Source organism: Polypterus senegalus, chromosome 2, assembly GCF_016835505.1.
Source record: "Polypterus senegalus isolate Bchr_013 chromosome 2, ASM1683550v1, whole genome shotgun sequence".
NCBI lineage: Eukaryota > Metazoa > Chordata > Cladistia > Polypteriformes > Polypteridae > Polypterus > Polypterus senegalus.
The window spans coordinates 46050407-46069104 of NC_053155.1; the positions used below are offsets into that span (position 1 = coordinate 46050407).

Genomic DNA, 18698 nt, shown 5'->3' on the forward strand with positions numbered 1-18698 from the left:
AATAATCTTGACTTTTAACTTTATGGATCCATAAGAAAACCATCTGTTCTTTTCTTCTAACAAAGTACTTTTCATCCCAGCAATGTGTAACTGCTTTATGCCTACAATATTCAAAATAGCTCTAAGCTACTTGCAATGCAACAGTTGCTCAAACATTGCCCGGTTATGTTCATTTGCAATTTTACAGAGTCATTCCTGTACATAACCACTAGATGTCAGCCTCTACATCTTTACATGATAGTTAGAATTGAATACTAACCCTCACCTATTCTGTTTCTGTTCTCGGTACCCAAATGTGGCAATTGGTGCCACGGCCCACCCGCCAAGTTGTTTGCCTGCCTATAGTAAAGTCATCCCTGATGGAGGATCACAGGAATCATGGGAAAGAGGGGTCCTTTTATCGGAGCAACGTTTCAGCCGTGGAATGGCCAAATGGGGAGGTAGCTTGATGGATGAGGTCTCCAGGACTCTAAAAATATCCAAATCTTATTATGTGATATCATCTACTGTTAAATTCTGCTCCGTACTTCTAAAATTTTTATTATTATGGTGTATTAAGGATTTGTTCTGTTCTGTGTATTGTGTTGTATTGACCCCCTTCTTTTGACACCCACTGCACGCCCAACCTACCTGGAAAGGGGTCTCTCTTTGAACTGCCTTTCCCAAGGTTTCTTCCATTTTCCCTACAAGGTTTTTTGGGAGTTTTTCCTTGTCTTCTCAGAGAGTCAAGGCTGGGGGGCTGTCAAGAGGCAGGGCCTGTTAAAGCCCATTGCGGCACTTCCAGTGTGATTTTGGGCTATGCAAAAATAAACTGTACTGTATTGTATTGTACATGTGAGTTCCAGTTGCAGTAAAGAAGGCACATCTGTTGTCTACTTCTTGCAAAAAGAAAAGCGCACCTTTTTCAGGGTTTTCAGGTAAGCAATAAAATACGCATTACCTACTACGAAAGCCCTCATCAAACATAAAAATATGAGCAAAAGCAACGGTAACCCATAGTGCAGTAACTCAAAGGATTTTTATTTAATACAGTTTGAAACTTACTACATGTCAATAAAATGAAAATGATGCAGGCTACAGATAAGCTGGCTCAATGATTTTTGGGAAATCCCAACCTCCTACTACTAATATTTAGAGGAGGCAGACCTGTTGAAAAACAATAAAGCACCACAGATGAACAAAAACCAAGAGTCTGGGGATCAAATGTCTTTTTTATATTTTATACTAGGCGGCTCCACCCCCAGCTCGCTTCGCTGAGTTTGGTTAACCGGATATGCAATTTAAAGAGATTGTTATTTTCATGGGAATTGTTACATATGCATTATTTTCACTTTTACTTTAAAACTTCAGTTTAAACAATATTTGGAATTAACTTTTCTTCAAGATTGCATTTAATTTTAATTCCATGTTTGGATTTACATTATGACAATGCAACTTATAACTCCCCCTAAGTGAATATCGTTTCTTTCTCACTAATAAATAAACCGACTTTTTCGATTGTTTGTACCTGTGATTTATTAATTGTCATAGCAAAAGCTATTCTCACAAGAAACTGTAACGTTTTAATACAAATGGAATATCAAGAACTCCTTTTGTGTCTAATGTTATTCACGGAATATGTACTACTTTACCTTTCTTGTCGCCTGTTAAAATTTTACATGTTAGAATTATTCATCCAATTTTTAATACAACTAATCATGTTCCATTGGATAGTCCATCGCTCGTACATAAATTACGCAATAACATTACGATACATCCTTCTTTGAACAGTAATTCGGCTGGTGGAAGACAGGACGGTGTTAACGCTTGTAGATATTCTATGGGATATTGTAAGCTGATGTTTTCATCTTCCACACGATCACCACCAACTCTTTCAGCATAGTCTATTGATACGCATTTAACCAATTTGCCCTGTAACCGATCAACAATTTTTGTGTTAATTCATTTGACTTCATCGTTTCTCGCTGCCATATTTATATGATTCTAAACTGGATCTTCGTAAGTGTGTGTGTGTGTGTGTTTTCATAAGTAAGCCCTTTAATGGATTGGTATCTGTCCAGGTTAAGTGCCGGAATGCACCTGACCGTGGTCTTGTTTGAAAATAGTTGTAAGTAGGGTGTGACTTGAAAGAATCTCATGACAAAAGTCTCCACCTCGTGTGACTTCCTTCCAAAAAGTCTCTTCAAAAAATCATGTCTCGTCACATGATTAGTCTCGTCCCAAGATTTTTTTATTATAATAGAGAGATATTTTTATTTTTCAGATTAATTTTGTAGCCTAATATGGCAACAACATTGCTTTCTTTAGTTGCTGGATGACTATTTGAAAACAGCTATCATTGGACATATACAGTAGTGTGCCCCATATTTACTATTTCCTACATCTCTTACACAGATTGTGCCCACCAAGTGGCCTCTCCCATAAATGTTTACTGCACTATGTTAAAGATTTAAAAACACAAGTGAATAAAAGAACAGAAAATGTCAACATACCTTTTTTCCAGGTGGAACTAGATTTTGGTTTGCTTTCAAAATGTGTGAAAGGGCCTTTTTAATGTTCTTTTCCTTCATGCTTGTTAATACTGCAGGAGGCAGAAAGGTGTCTAGGCCCCATTCTTTCCTTGTAGGAGAGAAACAAGAAATCTTAAATAATATTAACAAGTTTTTCTGTCTGCACTTACTTTCACCTTATCATGAGATACAAGCAATAAAGGCTTAACACCCTTATTTAAAAAATAAATACTTAATGTTGCTTTTTATTCAATTGGTGCTTCTGTTTGATGGCCTTCTTGACTAATATCTTAAAGGATTCTTTAAAAACACCAAAATGTAACTTAGTAGGATGCATTTATTTAAGTGTACGGAGCAGGCAGTTTAAGAAACTTGCATATAAATACAGAAAGAACTTGGAGGCCAACTCTTTGGTGCCTGTGCCAAACTGATTTATATATTTTTTGCCTGTGTTGCCTTGCAGCCCGGAAAAGGAACTGAAATCTGTGATTATAGAGCCTTTTTTAATCAGTTCAACAACCAACTTCATTTTTTAAACTACTAATTCATATTGAACAAAACTAAAATTAGTTAAAAGTACAACACGTCGCTCTCATACATTCTTAAATTCTTAATTCAATTCAGGATCATGGTTAGAAGAGGGTATAAAACAGGAAGCTGCCCCAGACTGGGCTGTGGTCCATCACAGGTTTTCAGTCAGCTGTTGTGTGTTATATAGCACTAAATAAAAAGATGTATTGGTTTATCACATACAGTACAAGCCCAAAACATGAGCAGTTTTCCACTGCGGCTGTATTCATATGTTCAAACTGTCCTGAATATTTGAATTAATCAATTGAGTTTTACAGATAAACTCTGTGTGGTAGGGGTTTTTGTGTAGACAATATTGTTGAAACAACCATCTAACCGAACACCACCATTGAAATCATACAGTACGTGTGTAATTAGCAGTTGTAAGGACAGAAGTGGATGCAAGTTCTCCTCAGATTACAAGTCTCATGCATTTTACATTATTTTTCATTGCCATCCACTCAACCAGAAGATGATCCACTAATGTGGAGGAGAGGCCATGCATCTGAGTTACTTCACCTTGACAAGGTTGACAGGAAGCTTTTATAAGTTCCAGAAACAGGAGTACCATCAGAGAGACTATTCAATGCCAGTGGGCACATTGTCTGCCCCTACAGATTTCAGATTAAGCCCCACAAAGTAAATATGTTCTATTTACAATGCAGGAAACCCAATACATAAGAGATTAGACTAGAAGCGTTTCATTTGTTTATGAAGTGTGTGAAAATGTCCAGCTCTGACACACACAGGCACATTGACACACAAGTCCAAAAACACAGTTTTTATTTTCTTTTCCTTGCCCTCTTCACAGCACTGTGCCTAAATCCCTAACAGCACTATTGCTCAGTCCACTCTTTCTTCCATCTCTATTTCTTCTCCGTCTTTTCTTCTGCCGCCTTCACTCCTCCACACAAGTTTTGTTCTCCGACTCTCGCTCCTCAAATGGAGTGAGGTGGCCTCTTTTATATTGCACTCGGATGTACTCCAGATGCCCATTGTCGATCTTCTTGCAGCACCTCCTGGTGTGGCGGAAGTGCTGTATGGGTACCCGGAAGTACTCCAGCTGTGCCCGGATTCTCTTCCAACAACACTTCCTGGTGTGGTGGAAGTTCTGCAGTCCAGTGCTCTGGAATTGTCCAGGCTCCCCCTGGTGGTGGCTATGGGCCCCAACACGGTTGAGCTTCCAATCTCTAATCTCATGGGCCCGATGCAAACCAAGGAGGCTGCCTTCTCGTGTCCCTGGGGAGGTATTGTATCTCTCTCACTCCTTCCAACCTCCAGGCGCCCCAGCTGGCACCACAAGAGATTTAATTTCACTGCTTTAGTTTGGTTTGTTTACATTTGTGACCTTTTCAAGCTAGCAGTTGCATATTGAGTGGTTTATGCAATACAGTTTATGGATATAGTTAAAAATCTGCATTTTGTATGTTTACTTACAAAGAGTGCTGCTTAGGTCAGTTATTTGTGATTTATTTATGTCCATTTATAGCATTTGACATAATAATAACTGGTTTAAAACAGTTGAGACAGTGATTTTTTGTTTTTTTTAAATAACAATAATTTATGTTCTCTTTCAATATAACATTTTTTGTTTTTAAATTACCACATAATTGGTCACTGTAATCATGATGTGAAATTTTGTTACGGTTCCATCTCTAGCTGGCACCCTGGCTGGAGTGGGTTTCCGCTTTGTGCGTAATGCTTCCACACTGCGCCTGTCCATAACTCTGAAGTGGAATAAGCAAGTAGAATACATAAATGAATGAATGTGAGAGATAAATGAAATACGAATGAGAGGCGGAAAATGTGCAACATAAAGAAAGAGCACTGTCCCAAATACAAACAATGTCAGATTCGTTAAAAGATCATACAACTGATGGTTGTGTGTAAAATAATATAAAGTGATAAAGAATAAAGTAAAGTGTCAGTCTTTTCTGTCATAAAAACCCACCTCCTGCCAAACTCAAGGGAGCCAATGAACCTGGAGAGGCCTGTCCTGGCATCATTTTGTGCACAATGCATCAAGCCAATGGAAACCAATTGAAATAAGTAAGAGAAATAATATTTTCAGTTTTAGGTACCATCAAGCATTGTGTTTGGCAAAGAGAGGAAAATGAATATATGAACAATACTTTATTTTTAGAAAAAAACAGAATATTTTACTTTCCCAAGTGTATTGAGTTGATATAAAATGGATGTGCATGGTTGGGGGTCTCAGATGAGATGCGCCTGTTGAGATGTATGACAGTTCTGCTAACATTTTCTTCAAGGACTCCAAACCAAAAAAATGGTGGTTCATTCTTAAACTTACTGTGCAAGTCACTTAACCTAGATGTGCTACAATTTAAAAATATGCATATAATTTATCTTGATGTTATAAGATATCTGGCAGACATATAATAATAGCACAGCCCAGCATGGATGTGTGAAAGACCCACCAGTGCTTTAGTATCCTGTTCGGAGCCATCTGTGTCTGTGGCTGCAAGGCACTCCATGTTGCAGTAACAGAAAAAGAGCATTCAGAAAATGAATGGAAAAATGGGTTAGCTGGTTAGCTAATAATTAATTGTTAGCTGATAGCCAGTTAGCTGATAGCTAACTCAGATACAGAGATGACAGCACTAGAGGAGGTGATGCAGTGGGTTTAGAATACACAACCGCCTTCTATTCAGAACTTGTGTAACACTCACTGTCTTAGAAAGCCACGGTGTATTATTAAAGACCATAGCGTTCATCCACATTCGCTTCTCTCTCTCCTGTTCTACTAAATGGTACAGGACCATTAGCACTTGCACCAGTAGATTTAGGACCAGTTTTTATACAGAGATAAAATGCCTATGTAAAGTATGAACCCATTGGAAGTTTTCATAAAGAAAGGAAAATGAATATATGAAGAATACTTTATATTAAGAAAAAGACAGAATATTTTAGGTCGGGGGTGGTATGGGATATTTTCTCCCACACTCCATTTAGATTTGCATGTTGCATTAATTCCCAGTTCCAAACTGACCCAGAGTTAGTGTGGTTCAGTGTGTGAATGCATCCTGTCATGGACTGATGCCATGTTCATGGGTAGATTACAGCTGTCTATGACTCTAAATTGGATTAGGTGGCTTTGAGAATGTGATATCTGTTGGACAAGGTTTTATTAAAATACACAACAACATGATGTGCTACAAAGCATAAGAGCACTGAACTCTGAACTGCTCCTCAAGAGCCAGTTCCATGCATTAAGCTGCCTTTGCATTAGCTAGCCTCGTGTGTTTAAACTGAGCAATTGGTGTCTGGCATCAAAGCGCTGAAAGAAAAAGATTAGACAACTTCTTAGAATGTGAAAGCTGTCAGTATACATTTTATACACAATGTATGGTTTTCAATGTAATGTTACTTGGCTTCATTGTCTCCCCAGTGCAAGATGCTCTAGGCCATAGTCCTTTCAATGTACTCTTTAGATAGTGCAGCCTTGTGTTTTCATCATTGTTGATTTATTCAGCATGTACAGGGCAGAGAAGATCTTTGTTTAACTACATAAAAATACTGCAATACCCTCAGCAAAAAGTTGATGGTCTCATGTCAGGAATAAATAATGAGGAAAATTCACAAAAATGTATGGAAAGCCTGAAGCGTAAGAACTAATATGCAAATTATAGATGCCTGAAGCCTGATGTACCCTAAAGAAGAGCTGATGTCCAGTCTTTAATGCGAGAAACATGCAGAGCAAACGGCTGGTGATATGCCTCTGCAAAGCTTGAACTTTCACGGGTCAGGAGAGTGCAGATAGAAAATTGAAACATGAATTAATGCAGGGAAGACCAGCATCATGTTTCCTCTTATGAACATTGCACTCATCTGTATAGCAGGCATTGATTAGCATTCATTAAACATTTTCTTAACACAAATGACACACTGCATTTGACGACTTAGACTGGCAGAGCACTTTGATCATACAGTAGAATGAATAAAAATGTCTGCAAAAAATCAAACAATGAAGAGTAACATGCAAAACAAGTTGTTTTATATTTTAAATCTAACTCAATTCTTCATGTTGTTTAATGACTATTAGAAAATTCATAAGCAATGCTAGAAACTGAAATGTAACAGAATTCTTTATTTTCTTTTCAAATCGACTGCAACGCCAACACTTTCATCTCAATATTACTGGTTCTATTTGCTCTATCGTTATTCTTCAGTGGATGAGAACAGTTTGTGCTAGCTTCTTTCCAATTCTCATTTGAGGTTAGTGCTGTTGACCATCCTGAGTGCTCTGGATTTATTAGACTTATCTGACCAAGTGCAAGGTAAAGTGTGTGAATTTCAGCTCCTCTAATATCTTCTGCACATGCAAATTACACAGTTCTCAGTTACTCTTTGGTGCAAGCTGACAGATGTGGAGGGCTGTATTTGTGACTAATAGCAAGTTCAGCAGCAACCAAGTCGGTCCTCTTACCACCAGGCAAGTGTTATACTGTTGCAGTGGGCTACCTTTCCAAAATAAGTGCATAAACCTTTTGAAGGACCCACATTTAAGTTGGATGTGTTTTATACTTACTCAATGTACTTCAGAGAAACCTTCTGAGACTGTTTGGTAGTTACAGTTAAAATATACATCTGCAGTGCTGCAAGTCTCAATGCCATGTCATACTTCAGCTCTGGTCCAAACTTCTCATGAACAACGTCATTGCAACTCTGGAATAGCAAATGGGAACATGTATCAAAGAAAGCAAGGGTAAGTGAAGCTGTCCTGATTACAAAAGGCTGTCAAAACTCATTTGAAGCAATTAAAATTTATAGATCATAACAAGCTAAGAAGTTTTTATAAGTAAAATAGTTCCATTCAGTTCATTTATCATGTTTGGATGGCTAATTATTTCATTGTCCCAGTTTCTCATCCAGTAAGTTCTCAGAAGCCTTTGGTATTTCTGTGACAATCATAACACTTGATATTTTTTTCTAGACTGTGAATTTGAAATGCTTTTTACATAAGCATAAACATGAAAAACATATATATCCTCAGTTCTTATATAACTTCAATTATGATTGATGAATTAGAGCCCACCTCCAGGATCACCTGGGGTCTCCTCTTACCCTTTGTGCTTATAATTATGGTGTGCATTACCTAATATAGATCAGCAACCATGATACAACCTTTACTGATTTTATTCCAGAATCCTATAGGGACCATCTAGACAGACTCTTAAGCAAATATAAATGCATGCATTTGACAGTTTAGACGCATTTTCTTACTATCAGCATTATACACACACAATAAATAAATATAAACACACAATAAATAAAGTAAATCTTAAGCACTCAAGTATAACATTATTTGCTGGATGGAAACATCAATGAAAGGTGGTTCTTGAGCACAATATATCTAAAGTTAATGAGCTATACAGCAAAACCATTAAAGTAAAACATCACTTCTCTTCACAGGTACAAGACAGCAGGCCCGGTTGTAGAGGCGAAGCCGCCATCGTGCCATTTAATTTCAGTCACCCCCTCACCCTATAATACCTTCACTCGTTTAAACACTGAACACTACAAACACTTTTGATTGATGTGCTGCGTACTTGAGCTGCCACAATTCATGTGCTTTGACTTGCCCATTTTTCTTTGAAGCAAGTTACCGACATTCGACGGGAAAAGACGAGCCCCGCTCTGAGCCTGTGTTTTGTTGAGAGCGGCCATGGCCGCCCTCTATGTTTGGCCGCCTTCGTGCATGCACGCTTTACATGACCGGCAGAACCGGGCCTGCAAGACATGAAAAGAACTAGAGAAAACAGATTGTTTGAAATGATAGTAGAAAATTATATCTGAATCCTGTAAAGTGAGCATTACTTCAACATACACTGGAGAATGGTTACTAACTTAACTGGATCTACAGAGGTAATGTGACAGACAGTCAGAAAGACAGATAGATAGATAGATAGATAGATAGAGAGAGAGAGAGAGAGAGAGAGAGAGGGTAAGTCAATAGTTATCTGTACTTTGGTGATAATTTTAATAGGGTTGGCTATACAGTTTTTCCCACACACATCAGTCAGTTTCTCTTGTTGTTTTTTAGGAGTAAACATGGCCACCACACTCTCCATTTGCATCAGAGAAAAACAGTGAGCAGTGATCTGTCTTTTATGACTTGAAGGAGTCCCAAGGGCCAAAATCTTTATTGGGTCATCAGAATTGTGGTGCAGACTGGTTCAAAGTTGTGGTCTGTAATGGACGTGGACAAGCTTCTTTGTGCTTAACACTTGTCCAACAATTTGAACATCTCAATCCATTTGTAAACACTCTGCCTTGGTAAAACACTGTCTCCATATTGTGTAGATAGCCTTCTACGGATTGCAGCCCCTGGCATAACTTACCACTGTGACCACAGAAACACCATGCTTCCACATGAGTGCGGGGAAAGCTGTATAGCCAACAAAAACAAAATTATCCCAAAAATGCAGATAACTATTGACTTACCTTAGATAGATAGATAGATAGATAGATAGATAGATAGATAGATAGATAGATAGATAGATAGATAGATAGATAGATAGATAGATAGATAGATAGATTTGCATTTTTGTAGAAATTCTTTGTGAAATGTGCTGCAAAAACCATAAAGATTAAACATTGGCTGGCCACTAAGTGTGCCACTAAATTGAGGACAAACTTCTTTTGCTAATGATAATGATGTACTACTATCCATCCATCCATTATCCAACCCACTATATCCTTTCTGCAGGGTCACGGGGGTCTGCTGGACCCAATCCCAGCCAACAGAGGGCACAAGGCAGGAAACAAACCCAGGGCAGGGCACCAGCACACCGCAGATGTACTACTAATTAACTTTCAATAAAAAATTGAGTAGAAGTTTCTTATTCTGGGAAAGCATGATAAAAGAGGCAGCAAATGGACATAAGAAGTAGCTACTGGCCACCTAATATTAAATGAGGTGGTGGTGGAAAAAAGAAAGTCTACAGCAGAATATCAATACAACTCTTACCTGAACATAAAGATACTCAAAAGCCACAGCATCTCTACGAAGAAGATCTAAAGGGTCCTTTGGAACAAAAGTAATTCTGAAAAGGCATTTCATCTTATGTGAGCCTGGCCTTTGTGTCACCTAAATGGATAAAATACACAGGAAAAAAAACTTTAAATTCAGAATACAAACAGTCCTGTTTTTTACATCATTAATCCAACATTTCTCTCATTTTTATTTTGTGACTCAATCATCAATAAAAAGGGAAACTTTATTTTCCAAAAAAACAAAATGTTCTGTGATGCAATAATCAAATCGTATCACTATTCAGTCTGATCTAATGACATACCCAACCTGCACACAGAAGAACATAAAATTGTAAATTTTGGACATTAAATTCTCCATCTGAGTGGGATAATTCAACTTCTTATTCTTTTTCTGCAGACTGTAAGTAATGTTAATTTGAAAAAACACAAAGAAAAATTATGAGTATATGATTAAAATGAGATATACTTAGCACAAAATAACACTTTAAAAATAAATAATATGAAATGAATGGCACCCGACCCCCTACTTACACCATACAACCAAGCTCTCAAAAGAGCCAGTTTACCAGTATAAAACAGATTTAAAAGCTGAACTAAGCTACTTTGTATGACTTGATAGGTACAGGAATGTTTGTATGAGGCATTGTGAGGTGCAGTGTCTTGAAGAGGCCCAGGGTCGTGACCATCTCAGCACACTCCATTATTCATTTAATTGTTTTCTTGATGTCACTATAATGTTTTCATCAAATATTTCACATTCATGCTAACAGATACTCAGAAGAGATACCACACAATGAAAATTCACACCATCTGGCATCTCGGGCAACCCCACTTTCAGTAGTTTGTGACCTCAGTTTTGAGAAGCACTGTGTTAATCTCAAGCTGAAAACAATGCAGCCACATACTCACGTGAAAAGTGTGCATACTTACTATTTTATGATGTTTTTCTAAACTGCTTAACCTATTCAGGCACAAATGGTGCCAGTCCTTGTTAATTAAATTCAATTCAGTATTTTCGATTTATTCTAAATTAATCTTTTGCCAATAGTACTTAATATACAAATATGCACAATTTTGGTTTGAAGGTAAAGAAACATAGCCAAATTATAACATAACCAGGAGGAACTGCAGTAGGTGGCAATTAGGCCTAGGCCAACATGTCCTTGTATTATCGAGCTATTAGAGAGTGTTGGCCTCCAGGATTTTTCTTTGGACTTTGTTCCATGAAAATTGTTGCTTGCTTTTCTTGTTTACCATCTTGTCACAGCTATTGTAAAAAATAAATTACAGGCTTGTTTACCTCAGCATTTATAGGACAAACGCATGCTGATTGAAATAATTTTAACTGACTTTCAAAGCCCTATTTATTTATGGATGTTTCTTCATTATTATTAGCAATATATACATACATTCTCAAATCTGTTTAACAGAGTTGATGGCAGCTATGAGTCTGAACCTGTTAGGAAACAACACGGGGCAGGACCATTGCATGGCTATTATTATTATTATTACTATTTTTATTATTATTATTATTTAAATATTTTCTGGGATTGTCCCTTTGCTGCTGCTTGTATCGGACCTAGGCCATGACACAGGAAGGTTTATGGGAAGTGTATACATTGTGGAATACGGCTGGCCAGTCATCCCGGCCATTACCCCCAGGCCACCAGGTGGAGCCCTTCCTGCAGTATGGAGGTGCCCCGAATGCCAGCAGGGAATCATGGACAGTGGAATTTTCTTTTACAGCCCTGCTAGATTCCTTGGGGGCCAACAGAGTATGCTGCGGGGAGGCCCAGAGACTCGTACGTGCCCTATAACCTGGAATTACGTCTTAGTCACAGCGACAGGAGGAATGATGTACTTCCAGGATGAAAAGAAGACTTTGGATCTGACCCAGAAGTGCTAGGAAGTCACATGGACTCAGGGTTCGGAAGCACTTCCGAGTCACGTACTATAAAGTTACTGTGGGAAATCCCAGACAATGAGCTGAGCTGGGTGGAAGGGCGGTAACGAGTCTGGGAGTGGAGGATTGTTTATTGATTAGTTATTGTATTGTTTATGAGTATTGTGGAGAGGAGGGTGCTTTGTGCACTGTGTAGTTTAAATAAAGTCAATTATTGGACTTTTACCTGGTGTCTGGTGTCTGATCCAAGGGTTCAAGGGGACGACAGTGACACCTATCTGTCACAAAATGTTTTAGAGAACTGTGTTTGTATTACGGAATTTCCTCAGTATGTGATGTGTATTTAAAATAGCTGCTTTCTGCAGTTTTATACAGTTGTGCTTGAAAGTTTAGAATTTTCTATATTTCTGCATAAATATGAGCTAAAACATCATCAAATTTTCACTCAAGTCCTAAAAGTAGATAAAGAGAAACCAGTTAAACAAATGAGACAAAAATATTATACTTGTTCATTTATTTATTAAGGAAAATGATCGAATATTACATATTTGTGAAAGGCTGACCAAGTTTATGAGGATATCTGCCATGCAATGTTTTCTGGGTCCACGCTTGTGTTTTAAGTTGTGTAGTTGTTATGTCTTCTGTGATGTTGTCTTTGGTAAGTAGATTAATTTTCTTAAATTATTAATTTGTGTATTGTGTAAATTAATTAAATTTATGAGACCCCTTCCTCATTCAGGATGTGGAAGAGTGAGTCATTCTGTAGCTACTTTGGGGTGGTGTTGTATGTGTTGTAGGTTCCAGAGAGGAAGGTCCGGCCACCTGGCCAGGATAATGGAAGGTTTCATACCCGGCCAGGAGGCAATTTTTGATGGAATGGGTGAACAAGCATGCTGGGAGAAGTTTATTCCCCCAAATGATAAGTGGCAGTGTTCCTCAGAGCTAAACCTGATGAAGACACTCATAGTGTGGTGTGAAAGTTGGAGTCCACAAATGCAGCCCTGCCAGGATCTTTGGGGACCACCAGAGGGCTCTGCTGGGGGAGGACTACCCTGGTCTCCACACGACCCGTAAGTGTTCCGGATGACATGGGCAGGATACTGGATGCTAGTTCAAAAAAGAACCTGCTTACTTGTTTAAATCATACTCTTGGAGAAGAAAGGAAAATTGTGAATGGGGTAATTTTGCTGGTGTTTCTGTGGAGTAGGTGTTTTGTCAAATAAAAATAATTTATTTGAACCTGGGATTGTGCTTGGTATTGTTGTGTCTATGAACTGGGGCTCAGTGCCCCCTCTTGTGGTTACAGTGTATTGTGAGTAGTGTTCATCTTTTCCTTTAGAGATATGCTGTAGATCTATTTCTATTGTAGATCTGTTTGTGATCAACATACTGTATTTGTCCAAAGGAATATGTGAGCATTAGCATGGTATATGTATTGATGGCTTTAATTGTTTGGCACACATGCAGGAGTGATCTTAGTATTGGTGAAAGACGTGTAAAGAGTACATTTAATTTGTTTGTGTTGTATAAGTGTGCCCTGTTGAAGGTATTTGTTTAGCTGACCATCTGCCATTGCCTCAATTCAGTTGCCATTTTGAGGGTATACCCGCCTTCTCTAAGTTTTCAGTTTTCTACATTATTATTATTAGTATTATTATTTTTATTATTATTTATTATGATTATTATTATATTTTAGTTTTTTTGGTCCTCACAGCCTTTCAGCTGCTATGCAAACAAAACACCACTTAAGAGACCTCTTGAGAGGGGACGTAGTTAAAGTCTTGGGTAAATTCCAGAATTTAGGTCTAGTCAGGGTTATGGTCAGGGTCATCTCAAAGGACAATGTTTGGTATTAACTACTGCTGACTGTGCCAAGGACTCTGCTGACAATGGACACCATGCATATCACCGATTGTTTTTGTAAAAGAGAGATGTTGATGTTAGGCAAGATCTTTTCAGTATATTGCTTGAAAACCTCAGCAGCACCTATGATGATAGGGACTATCTCTACATTTGTTTGCCAAAGACGTTTAATCACGTTTCAGAGCTGATGGGAGTGCTATCATTTATGCTCTTCTTTTGTACCGCTGTTAAAGTCCAATGGCACTGAGATATCTATTAAAAATGTTTTATTGGTGGATAGATTTATATAAGTGATATATGATTGGTTAGCACTGACCGTAATATCTGTTTGAACAGGGAGCTCCCAGAGAATCTTAGCTGTAAAATTTTCCAGATGTTACGCTCCTCCAAACTCCATCTCTCTCATTGCCTTGACACTTGGAAATTATTGTCCTTAGCTAGAATTCAATGGATATATTTTACCAAATTGTGGTGATGCCACAGATAGGACGTGTTGGCTAGTGTTTCACAGGCACTGACAATGACAATTTTTAAAATAGGTGACACAAACTATCTTCTTGTAGTTGTTTGAGGATTTGTCCTATGTACTATTTAGTTTTTCTGTTTCGGTATTGCATGGGCTGTGGGAAGTGGAAGCAGGGGTGTCACGCACGCGCGAGTAGGAGGCCGCGGACGGATTCGAGCGCACATAGGAACGTGTTCGCCGGCAGGGAATGGCGGGGGACTAACTTTCTCCCTCTGCTTCCTCATAGGAAAAAAGACCTCCCTCCGCCATAGCTGAAGGCTGACCGCAGTACGGCACTTCCGCCCTTCCTCCGCCATCTTGCGATGACGTCACCCTTCCCATCCTCCCTCACGGTCCTTCCCAGCATCCCTGCACTTCCGGCTCCTCCCTTATAAAATGGCCGCGGACGCCACGGTTGGCGTCACGCTTATGAAGGCTTATATGCTTTATAATTTTGACCTCTTTTGTCTTTTTTGTTGTTGCCACGAGTTCGCGACAATATACGGGGCCGGAGAACCCCAAACCTCTTTGCTGTCTCCTGCTCCATTTGTTACATTGGCGTAGCCGGCAGGATTACAAAGTCCTGGAAATGACGGAGGGACAGGACCTCAACACGGTGCTGCAGACCATGAACGCCCAACTCCAGGCTTTGCAGCAGGCGCAAGCCAGCACCACCAGGGAGTTAGAGGCCATGAAGGCCAGGCTGGCCGAGGCCCAGCGCACCAGACCGGAGTCGGCCAAAGCAAAGCCTCCTCCACTGGTAACTATGACCGAGGCGGACGACATTGAATCCTACCGGGATTTTTGAAAGGACGGCCACCGGAACGCAGTGGCAGCGCTCGAGTGGGCGTCCATTCTGGCGCCCTACCTCAAGGGACCAGCAGCGGCCTATTATGACCTCCGGAGGAAGAGGCGCGGACTACGACCTCTTGAAACCAGAGATCTTGGCCCGCTACGGCATAACGCCGGGCCAGCAGGCGGTAGAGTGGCGGAGTTGGCAGTTCTCCCCGGAAAAGCCTGCCCGTGCCCAGGCGTTCGAGTTCTGGGGCAAAATGGGGCACTGGCTACGGCCGGAGGGACCCCAGGCTCGGAGAGTCGTGGAGCAGGTGGCCTGTGAGGGCCTGGTGAACGCTATGCCCAACTCCCTCGCCCAGCAGGTCCGGCGCCAACCCTATAAAGACATGCCGGGGCTCTTGGAAGTTCTTGGCGACAGCTCGCGGTCCTCTGACTTGGGAGGCAGAACGGTCCGCCGCGGGAACCGACAGGGACGGGCGGCCAACCCGAGCCTACTCGTCGCACTGCAGAAGCGCCTCCCAGACCCAAAGACAAGCCGGGCCCGCCTCGCTGTTACAAGTGCGGTGAGCCTGGCCATCTGCTGCCAGCCTGCCCGTTGAATGTCTCCGCGGAGCCTATGGACTGCACCCTGGCGATCACCGAAAGGTACTGTACCCCGCCGCACCCCTTGGCGACTCCGAACACGGGAGTGGTTTTATTGAATGGGCATATGGTGATGGCTTTGTTTGACTCCGGCAGCAACATAACCATTGTTGCTCGCCGTTATGTGTTGCCGCGACAATGGCTGACTCGGCATTTGCAGGTTACCTGCGTGCATGGAGGGACCAAGTCTTATCGTTCCGCACAATGCTATATTACCTGGAAGGGGGACCCAGTTAAACTGACGGTCGCGGTGTTGCCCGAACCCCCCTATCCAGTGATATTGGGACATGACTGGTCAAAAAGAACATGCGGTAAAGCACTTACCACTCCCGGGGCCTCGCTGGATCTAGTAATGAGGGGGCAGGGCGCCTCTCCCGCGGTCTCCACGCAGTGCTCTGGGGCACGTCCTACTGGTGTTGGCCCTTCAGGAAATGTTTCCTCTGCGACGGGCCCTGACCCGGACGACTCCTCCGGGGAAGGGACGAGCCAGGGAACACTCCCGGTGCCCCGAACACAAGACCCTCTCGATGGGCTGGATCACCAGTTTCGGTCCACGCCGACATCATTTAAGAGGGAGCAGTGGAATGACGATTCCCTGCGGGCTGCCCGGAATGCCATGGTTCTGCCTAACACCTCACTGGCCGACGGGTCCTCACCACGCGAGCCCTTCTTTGTCCTCGAGAATGATCTGGTGTATCGGGTGGCGACCCACGAGGGCGAGGTGCGGAAGTTGTTGTTAGTGCCGCGATACCTTCCGGCGGGAGGTATGCGAGCTAGCCCACGCCCACCTCCTAGGTGCCCATCTCGGCGCCGAAAACTCTGGAGAGGATTAAACTCCGGTTTTACTGGCCCGGGATTAATGAGGAGGTCCGGCGTTTCTGCCAGTCCTGTCCGGACTGCCAGATTCACCAGATTCCTAGGAGGGACCGCGCTCCTCTTGTCCCTATTCCCCTCATTGATGTCCCGTTTAACAGAATAGGGGTCGACTTAGTAGGACCCTTGGAGCCCTCTACCCGTGGCTACAAATATATATTAGTCATGGTGGATTACGCAACCCGATATCCAGAGGCGGTTCCCCTGCGCTCCGCTAATACAAAAACCATCGCACGGGAATTAGTTAATGTGTTTTCCAGAGTGGGTATACCCAAAGAAGTCCTTACGGACCAAGGTACACCCTTCACCTCGGATACGTTCAGGGAAGTGGCCAGGTTACTGAGAATAAAGCACCTGAAAGCGTCTGTCTACCACCCTCAAACACACGGGCTAGTCGAGCACTTTAACCAGACGCTTAAGCAGATGCTTCGCAAGGTAGTCAGCGCGGACGGTAGGAACTGGGACCAGCTTCTGCCGCCGTGCTGTTTGCTTATCGGGAGGTACCTCAGGCCTCCACAGGCTTCTCCCCATTTGAGCTGTTATACGGACGTCAGCCCGAGGAATTCTGGACATACTAAAAGAGGGCTGGGAGGCGGAGCCCCTCCCTTCCTCCAACATATTGGAGTACGTAGCGCAACTGCGCGACCGACTCACAAAGATCAGGCCAATCCTTAAAGATCACGTGACTCGTGCGCAAGCAGCGCAGGCCCGGTGTTACAACCGGAACTCCGTCCTCAGGGAGTTCCGCCCTGGGGACCGAGTTATGGTGCTCGTTCCAACCTCCCACTCCAAGTTGCTCGCTCACTGGCAAGGGCCATACGAGGTTAAGGAGAGAAAGGGCCTCGTCGATTATCTGGTGAAACAACCCAATCGTCGACCGAGTGAGAGGATCTATCATATCAACCTGTTGAAACCTTGGAAGGAAAGGGAAGAACTCCCCGATTCCCATAGGTCACTCTCCCTTTTTTTGAGCGCAACTGCCCTTAACCTCGGTGAAGAGCTAACCCCCAGGCAGCGGCAGGAGTTAACCCAAACCCTCCGCACCATCCCCGAAGTAGTGAGCGAGTCACCTGGTCGGACCTCGCTGATTGCCCATGACATTGTCACGGACCCCGGGGTGATAGTCCGGGAGAGGCCCTATAGACTCCCGAAGCAAACGCGGAGGTAGAACTAGAGGTACAACGGATGTTGGACATGGACATAATAGAGGAAAGTCATAGTCCCTGGTCCAGTCCTATCGTCCTCGTGTCTAAGCCCGATGGCTCCTGGAGATTCTGTAATGACTTTAGACATCTGAACCAGGTCTCCAAGTTCGATGCCTACCCTATGCCCCGCATTGATGACCTCCTTGAGAGGTTGAGTACGGCTCGATATCTGACTACGCTGGATATGACTAAAGGGTATTGGCAAATTCCCTTAACGGCATCCGCGAAAGAAAAAACAGCCTTTAGCACCCCTAGCGGGCACTGGCAATACAAGGTACTCCCATTTGGACTGCACGGGGCCCCGGCGACTTTCCAACGTCTGGTAGATAGAGTGCTGAAGCCCCACCAGTCCTATAGTGCCGCCTACCTGGATGACGTCGTCATCTATTCCGGCACCTGGGAGGAACATCTATTGCAGGTATCGGCTGTCTTCAAAACACTAGCTGGAGCCGGCCTCCGCATCAACCCACGGAAATGTTTTTTTGGCTTAAAAGAGGCCAAATATTTAGGCTATCTAGTGGGACGGGGACAGGTGCGACCCCAGTGCTCTAAAATTAAAGACATCTTGGAATGGCCCCGTCCGAATACCAAGAGGCAGGTGCAGGCTTTCTTGGGGTTAGCGGGATACTACCGCCGGTTTGTTTCCCGCTTCTCCGAAAGAGCAGCACCCTTGACTGACTTGACAAAGAAGGGTGGTCCCCTGTACGTGGTGTGGACCAACAAGGCGGAACACGCATTCAGTGACCTAAAGAAGGCCCTAACGTCGGCACCTGTGTTAAGGTCGCCCGATTTTGGGCTCACTTTCATTCTCCAGA

The 18698-nt window shown here is 42.3% G+C and overlaps 1 protein-coding gene across 5 annotated transcripts in view; it reads right to left on the reverse strand.

Moving 5' to 3' along the window:
- The window catches only part of frmpd4 (FERM and PDZ domain containing 4), a 787881-nt gene that overhangs the window by 43636 nt on the left and 725547 nt on the right, over positions 1–18698 (reverse strand). For all 5 annotated transcript variants that reach the window (XM_039743624.1, XM_039743625.1, XM_039743626.1 and 2 more), the window contains 3 exons: positions 10072–10191; positions 7630–7766; positions 2493–2619 (listed from right to left, as the gene is read on the reverse strand). In XM_039743624.1, coding sequence (XP_039599558.1) covers positions 2493–2619; positions 7630–7766; positions 10072–10191 — 384 coding nt within the window. The remainder of the gene's footprint in view (positions 1–2492; positions 2620–7629; positions 7767–10071; positions 10192–18698) is intronic.